At 41.3% G+C, this 10,103-nt stretch overlaps 1 protein-coding gene and 1 non-coding gene across 2 annotated transcripts; one reads left to right on the forward strand and one right to left on the reverse strand.

Moving 5' to 3' along the window:
• Window positions 1-1,581: 1,581 nt before the first annotated feature.
• On the reverse strand, window positions 1,582-8,447 carry LOC140037973 (uncharacterized). Its single transcript, XM_072083161.1, has 7 exons — window positions 7,779-8,447; window positions 6,592-7,051; window positions 6,380-6,458; window positions 5,405-5,937; window positions 5,253-5,341; window positions 4,685-4,755; window positions 1,582-1,771 (listed from the first exon to the last, which is right to left on the reverse strand). The coding sequence occupies exons 1-7, from the start codon at window positions 8,445-8,447 to the stop codon at window positions 1,582-1,584; spliced, it is 2,091 nt and encodes a 696-aa protein (XP_071939262.1).
• Window positions 8,448-9,996: 1,549 nt separating this feature from the next.
• LOC113736157 (small nucleolar RNA R71) lies at window positions 9,997-10,103 on the forward strand. Its single transcript, XR_003459647.1, has one exon. It is a non-coding gene; the product is annotated as a small nucleolar RNA R71 (small nucleolar RNA).

The raw sequence follows: 10,103 nt of genomic DNA on the forward strand, positions 1-10,103 counted from the left end.
GCCAGTGCGGTACAACCTGGGAAGGACCATTACTGCTATACCTATTAATTTCGCCAAACCATCAACAGTTGGCTTGAATGTACTAAGAGGAGGTGAAGGCCACCAGATCACAATTTCTCTATGATGGAGCAAATTGAGAACATGACAATGGCACACCATTGATGAAAATAAACCGTTCGTCTACCATGGAGCCGCGCTTGGTCAATGGTAAATGAACAGATAGCATAAATCAGGCAGCCTAACATAGTAAAAGGAAGGTTGATATTCGCCTGGTCTTATATGCACATTTAATAGCATCCCAGCAAATTCTGCTGGAAATGACACGCACCACCTCCCCACTTTGCTGTCAATGCATCATAGTACAATCGCCATCAGTCAATGTCAAACTAGATCCTGCACTACTAGAAGAGGGAAAAAATCGCAAATGTGTAAATCATGATGCTGGAAGACAAGAAATGGTCATTTGTTTCTTCAGCCCAAAAGAATTGACATTTTGACATCTGCACAATTCCAGAAGACATAGTTCGTGATACCTATGAAAACAACATGTTACACTTTTCAGATGCGAGTCTTTTAGCCGATGAAACTTGTTTTCTCAGACAGAAGAATCTAAGTTGGCCAAGTAGTCAGGGACTTCCCCCGCTATTTGGTTGAGGGTTCAAATTTTGGACTCAACAATTGGGAGTGGGAAGGGTGGGAGGTTAAAAAAAATGGTTTGGCCTGGAAAAATAACATTATCTTACTTTTTACCACTAGCATTGCAGTTGCCTTGACGTGTATTATGGTCTGCAGTCTGCACTCACTAAAGAAAGGGTCGAAACCGAAAAACCGAAAAAACAAAATAATGATAATCAAAATAAAATTATAAGAATTAGAAACTTCATTTTGTTTATTCTTTGTTTTATAAGAGAACCTCCTCAGTTGAATTCTATTTTACCTCCGTCCTTAGCTAACATGGAGCTGAGAAAAGCGCTGAAATCAGCTCAAATGATGTGAATATTCGTTCGGAAAAATGGAATAACTGATTGTTGATTCGCTAAAAGAGGAAAAGTGTAAGTTTTAAGTTCTACAAAAGATGTCAGTATCAGTATCAAATGAGGAAGATGAACTGAGGTGACTGTGTTTCACAAGACGGATACTACTGTACTACTTACACCTGTTATGCCTTTCACAAGTTATTTGGTTGGAGAGATGAGATTCAGTCAGCAATTCCTTCTCCCCATGAAATATTGGTAATCCAGCTTTTCATGTTTTTGTCATAAAAGTATTTTCGTATTTCAAAGAGAGAAAGAAAAGCACAGGCAACATATTGGAACACACATCCTAATGTGTTTGAATGACATACGAAAAAACTTCACATAATGCTCACTTGATACCAAAGCCACAGGAAACATAAGATAAATCAGCACATCTTATAAAAAGCACTAGTGTGAATTGTAGCTCGGAAATTGAAACTCAAAAGAAAAAAAGGGATAAGGGAAGTCTTTTGCAACGCACAAATCTCACCTAAGTCAAGGAGTACATCCAAGTTGGAGGACTCTTTCATTTTACAGCTAGAATGAAAATGGTCACTCTTAGTTGCTATTTTCCGACAATCAGTTTTGCTCTTGCATGTCCCGCCTCAATTCGGAATTGCTCTCCCAATCCAAAATGAGCCATCAGTATCCAGACAAAGGTAATGAGCTCACCACCTTTACTGAGCTGCTGAGCATGAGCATTTGCTCGGCAGTGACTGGCAGCATAGGACAACAGTTTCACCCAGGTGGTCAGCCTGTGCAATAATAAAATTAAACCTAATTGCCAGTTAAAATGACCAAACCCAATTCCAAGTACTGGAGCAGGGACTCTAGGTGTGCAATGGGTTACTTGATTCACCCTGTTCCCGAAGAGTTTGCTTGATCCGATATACCCGAATGGATTGGTTATTTCTTTTCACAAATAATTATGAATGCGTAGACAGGGCAAGTAGGGTCGTATCCACAGGGACTGGGTATATTCGTTTCTTAAGAAATCCAAAGCAACACAGGGGGTGATTTTGTAGGAATGCCGACAATCAAATGAATTCGAATAAGAAAATAAAAATAAATAACTAATTAGAAATTAAACCACAATTCACTGAACTTAGATTAACAATAATTAAAAGCCTAAATCAATTAACACAGGAAAACAATTAAAAATAAAATAATGTAGGCAACTAAAAGTCAAATGGCAATTCACTAAAATCAAGGTAATATTAATTCAGGATCTAGCCAAGGAATAACTTCAGCAATGGTTCACCTAATTGATCATCGATACTAAGCCAATTCCAATTATTTCCCAATAAATAGGTTATAACTGCCAAACAAGCGATGACAGTCAACCCCTCCTTACTGTGTCGGTGATCAAGGTACGCTCGTTAATCACTTCTCTAATTGGAAAACAATCTCAGGTACGCCCGTAAGATTTAATTTTCCAATTGCCTTACGTATTAGAGGAGCCCTATTCTAACCAAATAACACACTACCAGGGTTATTTTAGATTAGCCCACGTATCCTCCTGACACGAATCTAATCGTGCCAGTTGCCACTATTTTGAGATAATTAAACAATTATGAATTTAATACCCCAATTGACAATAGATTACCCAATCAATTAATTATCCGGATCCAAGACAACCAATTAATTAAATAACCATAAGCTTAGCAATCAAAGAATATGCGAATACCAATAAATAAAAGGAAAAGATTAAATTAAATAGATCTCACAATTTTTAGGCGAACTAGAGCCTTCGTTGCTTCTTGACTAGAAAGGAGGAAATTAGTTCATATTTGATGAACTAAGTCCACGGGAAATTGAAGATAAAGTTGCAGCCATTGTCATTGATTTTTGAGAATTCAATCCGTTCCAATCAGGAGGAGATAGCAAAGTTACACGAAGTGATCCTCTGTCTCACTACGGATGACATACGAGGAAAGAAAGAAAAGCTCTAAGGTTTAACATGAAGAAAGGTCAAAAGCTACGAATTGCTAATGCTTGCTATGAGTCACCAGGAGCAAAAAGCATTCTAAGGGAAAAGTCAACAATATAAAGCCAAGCTAGTCCTCTTTTTTCCATCCGTGAGAGAGAGCTAAAGAAGAAATCATCTTGGGAAAGTCAAAATCATTTTCTCCTAAGCTACAGCCGAGAAAGCTCAGAAAAAGCTAGCTGCTAAACTTCCTTCTTTTTTTCTCTTTTAATTGCGGCGCACCTCAGCAGAACCAAGCCCTCCCAGGTGTCCTTCCCTCGCGGAATTTACCAAAATGGGCGTGATATCTTCATTTCCAAAAATATCCTTTGGACAAGCTCTATCATCTGCATCCCTTTTCTATCAAATTGGTACCTGTTATCATATTTTCGTTCTACTCCTTGAAATAAATGCAATTTACGAAAAGTGAGTAGAATCTATTAATTAATCCATATCCGGTCAGATAATAGGGGAAATTAATAATAAAATAAGTAATAGAATTGCTACCTATCAATTCCCCCCACACCTAAATCATGCTTGCCCTCAAGCATAAGAAAAGGGTACAGACACCAAAATTTGATGACGGTCATTGCTCTATCTACCAAATTGCCAAGATATCCAGAAAAATCATATATCGAGCATTAGTGATTAAAATCCAAGAAGCATCCCCCCCGGTTAGCCCCTAAACTGCAAATTCCTTCAATTTCCAGGTTATCTACTCTAAGAAAAGGGAATGGCACACAACATTTATCAGCTAATGGTCCAAATATTCACACAAGTCTCCATATTAAGTCCATAAACCGGCAAGCCTTCCCATTATTTATTCTCTCTTTTTTTCGTTTTTTTTTCGTTTCCTGTGTTTTTCTCTTTTTTGTTTTTCTTTTCAAAGCAATAATAATTAACACAAAAAGACTTAGTCTTTAGCCGTCGGGACCTTTTGACGCGAACTCCAACAGTTTTAGATGAAGGAGCCCGGTTACTCAGCTCCTACCGCTACACGACCACGTACTCATAGAAAGCACCACCTTTTGACGCGAGAATCGACACTTTTAGGTGCAGATTCCCGGTTACTCAGTAGTAACTTAATAGCGGAGTACAGTCAAGCTTATTCACAGCCAAACAATGCACAAACGCAAAATAACAACACTAATAACCACGCATAGGAGCAGCTTGCCTCATTATTGCCAAACATGGAGAATTGGAGTCAATATTGGACCAGTTCACATTAAAATGCCAACAGTCATTTTCTATGCCTAGAGAAATTAACAAAGAAATCGAAAGAGCCAAGCAGTCCGACACCAAGGAGATATCTTGGATCCAACCACATTAACCCGATACATTTGTATTTTAAAAACTCGGCACAAGTAGAATTAGAGTCAATAAACCAACATCCATTTTTTCCTTTTTCTTTTTTTTTCTTTTTTTTTTCTTTTTCAGGAAAGATAAGCATCAAGAAAAGAGAAAGAAAATAAGGAACTAGAAATAAAACTAAAAACTACTAAAAACTAAAAATACTAACTATTAAAAACTAAAAATACTAGCACCCCGTTAGACCCCCCCCACACCTATAGGACACATTATCCTCAATGTGTCAAATAAAAAAAATAAAAGTGAGAGACAAAACAACCAAACTTCCCTGAACGCGGGTCATAGTGGAGGGCGAGGTGGAAACGGAGGTGCAAAGCCTGTATGAAGCAGAAACTGCGCCAAATTCTGTGCCATGCCGGCGACATTGGCATCAACGTTGACCATGCGAGCCTCCAAAGCCTGAACCTGGAAAATTAAGAAGAGAGGAAGAAATGAGTTGAAATCGCGTTTCTGAAGCCTTTATTGGGACACAGAAAACGCGATTTAAAACGCGTCTTCAACTCGCGTTTTCTAAGTCGCGTTTCCTTCACAAATCTTGCAGGAATGAAAACGCGACTGAAAACGCGCATTCAACTCGCGTTTTCTAAGTCTTGGTACAATACACACTAAAATCGCCATCACGGTGGCTTTCGGACGATTCTGATCGTGAGCTTCCTGCACGTCATCACGCGGGCGCGTCAAGAGGGAATGTCACCTACAAATCAGCAAAAACGAAAACTAAAACCCAAAATCAGTCGAATTCACGGCAAACATATTTAAACTATCACACGAAATCAAACAAACAATTAAAAGAAACAATTGGGTTGCCTCCCAATGAGCGCCTTTCTTTAATGTCTTTGGCTAGACATGGTAAAGTGTCACTGATTAGGACACGGTGGCGCATCTAGACTTATTGTCTCCACCTCTCCACTCGAAAGTCCTTCGTAATAACGCTTGAGAGGGTGTCCATTCACCACAAATTTGTTGTTTGTTTTAGCACTCTGGACTTCAACTGCACCATAGGAGAAAACGTGAGTCACAATGAAAGGTCCAATCCAACGGGAACGTAGCTTACCTGGGAATAGCTTGAGCCTGGATTGGTACAAGAGGACCTTCTGACCAACCTCAAAAGTTTTTCTAGAAATTTGTTGATCATGAAATGTCCGGCTTTTCTCCTTATAAATTAAAGCGTTTTCATATGCTTCGTTCCGGATCTCCTCCAATTCTTGCAAATCCAACTTCCGTTGAGCACCGGCCTCCTCTAAATTCATATTGCATTGCTTTATCGCCCAAAAAGCCTTGTGCTCGAACTCTACTGGAAGGTGACATGGCTTCCCAAATACCAACCTGTACGGTGACATCCCTATAGGAGTTTTATACGCCGTCCGATAGGCCCAGAGTGCGTCCTCCAACCTTTGGCTCCAGTCTTTCCTATCAGGGCGCACCATTTTCTCTAAAATGGACTTAATCTCCCGATTCGACACCTCTGCTTGACCATTGGTCTGAGGGTGGTATGACGTTGAGACCCGTGGAGTACACCATACTTGCGAAACAACGCAGCTATGGTTCTGTTGCAGAAGTGCGTTCCCCTTATCACTGACAATAGCTCTTGGCATTCCAAATCGCACAAAAATATTAGACTTGATAAAATCTGCAACTACTTTCGAGTCATTAGTTCGAGTGGCCTTAGCCTCCACCCATTTAGATACATAATCAACTGCCAGCAAAATATATAAAAAACCAAATGAAGTAGGAAAAGGCCCCATGAAATCTATACCCCAGACATCAAAAATTTCAACAAAAATCAACGGGACTTGGGGCATTTGATCTCTACGGGCTATATTACCTATCATTTGACAGCGATCACATGACTTACAAAACACATAGGCATCCTTAAACAATGAAAGCCAATAAAATCCACTTTCTAAAACCTTATGAGCAGTTCTCTTGGGTCCAAAATGACCTCCACAGGCAAAAGTATGACAAAAAGCTAAAATCGATTGAAATTCCATTTCACTTACACATCTTCCGCATCACTTGATCTGCACACCTCTTCCATAGGTACGGGTCGTCCCAGATAAAATACTTGGCGTCGCTCTTCAATTTATCCCTCTTCGATTTTGGCCAACCTGCAGGAAAATTACCAGTTACCAAATAATTGACCAGATCGGCATACCGAGGCAACTGAGAATTTAACGAAAATAAGTGCTCTTCAGGGAATGCATCCCTCAATCGTTCATTATCCTCTCCAACGTGGTATACGACTCAGATGGTCAGCTACTAAATTCTCTGAGCCCCTTTTATCCCTTATTTCCAGGTCAAATTCCTGTAGTAGCAATATCCACCTGATGAGCCTCGGCTTTGCATCTTTCTTGGTCATCAGGTACCTTAATGCTGCATGATCAGAAAATACAATCACTTTAGCACCTAACAGATATGACCTGAATTTTTCTAGAGCAAAAATAACTGCAAGAAGCTCCTTCTCAGTGGTGGAGTAATTCAACTGGACTCCATTCAATACTCGGGATGCATAATAGATGACGTGAACTGCCTTCCCTACTCTTTGCCCCAATACAGCCCCTACGGCATGATCATTGGCATCGCACATGATCTCAAATGGCAGACTCCAGTCAGGGGGCTGGATGATTGGGGGTGAGGTCAACAATTCTTTCAACTTGTTGAAGGCTTCCTCACATCTGTCATTAAATTCGAAGGTCACATCCTTTTGTAGGAGTTGGAACAACGGGGCTCCAATTTTTGAAAAATCCTTGATGAACTTTCGATAAAAACCTGCATGTCCAAGAAAAGAACGCACCTCCCGCACACTCGTGGGGTAAGGTAATGCATAAATAATGTCTATTTTAGCCTTGTCAACTTCTATGCCCTTAGACGATACAATATGACCCAGAACTATCCCGTGCTCAACCATAAAATGACATTTTTCCCAATTAAGCACAAGATTAGTTTCTATACACCTTATCAGGATCAATTTCAGGGTATCTAAACACGTATCAAAACTATCACCATACACACTGAAATCGTCCATGAAAACTTCAATAATTTTCTCCACATATTCAGAAAAAATACTTACCATACACCTCTGAAATGTTGCAGGTGCATTGCATAACCCGAATGGCATTCGTCTGTAGGCAAAGGTCCCGAACGGGCACGTGAAAGTTGTCTTCTCTTGATCCTCTGGGGGCAATTGCTATCTGAAAGTATCCTGAAAATCCATCCAAAAAGCAATAATAAGCTCTACAAGCTAAACGTTCAACCATTTGGTCAATGAAAGGGAGAGGGAAATGGTCCTTTTTGGTGACGGCGTTTAGCCTACGATAGTCTATACACTGCCTCCATCTAGTGGGTTTGCGCACTGGCACGAGCTCACCCGTTTGGTTAGCCTCTACCGTCACTTCTGATTTCTTTGGGACCACCTGGACCGGACTCACCCAAGGGCTATCAGATATTGCAAAGATGATCCCCACATTTAGCAATTTTAAAATCTCTTTCTTTACAACTTCCATCATGAGGGGGTTGAGCCTCCTTTGAGCCTGTCGAACAGGTTTAGCATCCTCCTCCAATCTAATCCGGTGCATACAGATGGCCGGGCTGATCCCCTTAATGTCTGCGATTGTCCAACCTATCGCCTCCTTATGCTCTCTAAGGACCCGAATCAGTTTCTCCTCCTGGGTTTTTGATAGTGCCGATGAGATAATCACCGGGAGTGTCTCATTATCACCCAGATATGCATATTTCAGGTGCTCTGGTAGAGGTTTCAACTCCAGTACAGGTGCCTGCACCACAGATGGCAACACCCTCTGGTGAGGTTCGGGAGTAAAAATAGGTAAGACTTCATACCTTTTCGTGGTGGTCTGCAATGAGTGTAATGTACCTATTGTGCATTTTAGATCCTCACTCCACTCCACCTCAGGAGTTGTCTCCAACTCAAGGTGCTTGGTTAAAGCCACCTCCAACTTATCCCTGCCATCAGTTTCAAACACTTCCTGCACTACAGGGTCAATAGCACTCACAGAGAAAACTGAGCTAAAGTTGGAGTTTGAGGGATATTTCATAGTATCAAAGATATTAAAATGCACAGTTTCCCCATCAAATTCCATGGATAAGGTACCCTTATTAACATCAATTTTTGTTTATGCTGTGCTCATAAAGAGTCTACCTAACAACAAAGGTGAGGGATCGGAGGAGTGATCATCATCCATATCAAGTACATAAAAATCAGCTGGAAACACCAAATCATTAACTTTCACCAACACATCTTCAACCAACCCATCAGGATATGCATTAGTTCGGTCAGCTAATTGAATGATTATTACAGTTTCTTTTAATGGACCTAATTTCAGAGAAGCATAGATAGATTTAGGCATGACATTAATTGATGCTCCCAAATCCAACATGGCCCTTCTAATCACAGTATTACCTATCCTACAGGGGATAGTAAACATACCTGGGTCCCCGCACTTGGGTGGAAGCTTCCTCTGCAGGACCGCAGACACATTTTCCCCAACAATAACCCGTTCATCTCCCCTCAACCGCCTTCGGTTGACACACAAGTCCCTTAGGAACTTGGCATATTTTGGTACTTGTTTGATTGCGTCTAAGAGGGGGATATTTATCTCAACCTTGCGAAAAACCTCCAAGATCTCCTTCTCCTTATCCTGTTTCTTCGATTTTTCCAACCTGCTAGGAAAAGGAGGCGGGTTAGTTTTAGCTGTAATTATTGGGTCAGGAAATACCTTTAGATCTGCACCATTTCTGTCCTCCCTTTCAAGCTCATTTTCGATTTTTTTCTCATCCTTATCCTTAGGGATCACAGGTTCAAACCCCTGAATTTCTTTCCCGCTCCTTAGGGTCATTGCGCTCACGTTCTTCGGATTTAATTCGGGTTGAGATGGCAATTTACCCTGGTTCTGGGAATCCAAACGGTTGATTGTTGTGGCCATTTGACTTATCTGATTCCTTATATCCTGCATTTCGGAGTCCGTCCTTTGCTGATTTTGCATAATGGTTGCCTCCGTCCTTTGCTGATTTTGCGCCATGGTTGTCATCATTTGTTTCATCATCTCCTCCAAAGATGGACCAGAGCTTGGGGGCGGAGGTGGTCGGGGTTGGTATTGCTGCTGGTACCCTGGTGGCTTATTTGGCACAAAGTTAGACTGCCTGTTCGGTGTAAAGTTGGGTTGCCTATTCCCTCCATAACTGAGGTTGGGATGATCTCTCCATCCTGGGTTGTAGGTGCTTGAGTAAGGGTCGTACTGCTTCCTTGGCGCGGGCGCGTGGTCAGCCATGTTCACCTGTTCTGCAGTTTCTTCCTGAATCATTGGGCACATGTCTACAGAGTGACCTATACCAGTGCAAATCCCGCATACCCTGGCTTGTGATGCATTTCTCACAGCCAGTTGCCTAACAAACGCGGTTAACTCAGTTAGCTGCTGCTGCATGGAGGGTGTCTCTACCTCATTCACCCTGCGTATTGGAACATCCTCTCTCGTACCGAATTGTTGTGAATTTTCTGCAATCCCCTCTATTAGCTCCCGTGCTTCCTGAGGGGTTTTGTTCACCAGCGCCCCTCCACTTGCAGCATCAATTATGCTCCTGTCTCTGAAAAGGAACCCCTCATAAAAATACTGTATGATCAACTGCTTACTTATTTGGTGTTGGGGGCACCTGTGCAACAAGTTCTTGAACCGTTCCCAATACTCATAGAGTGACTCCCCTGGATGCTGCTTGATCCCACAAATTTCTTTCCTCAAACT

Source organism: Coffea arabica, chromosome 3c (assembly GCF_036785885.1).
Source record: "Coffea arabica cultivar ET-39 chromosome 3c, Coffea Arabica ET-39 HiFi, whole genome shotgun sequence".
NCBI classification, from domain to species: Eukaryota; Viridiplantae; Streptophyta; class Magnoliopsida; order Gentianales; family Rubiaceae; genus Coffea; species Coffea arabica.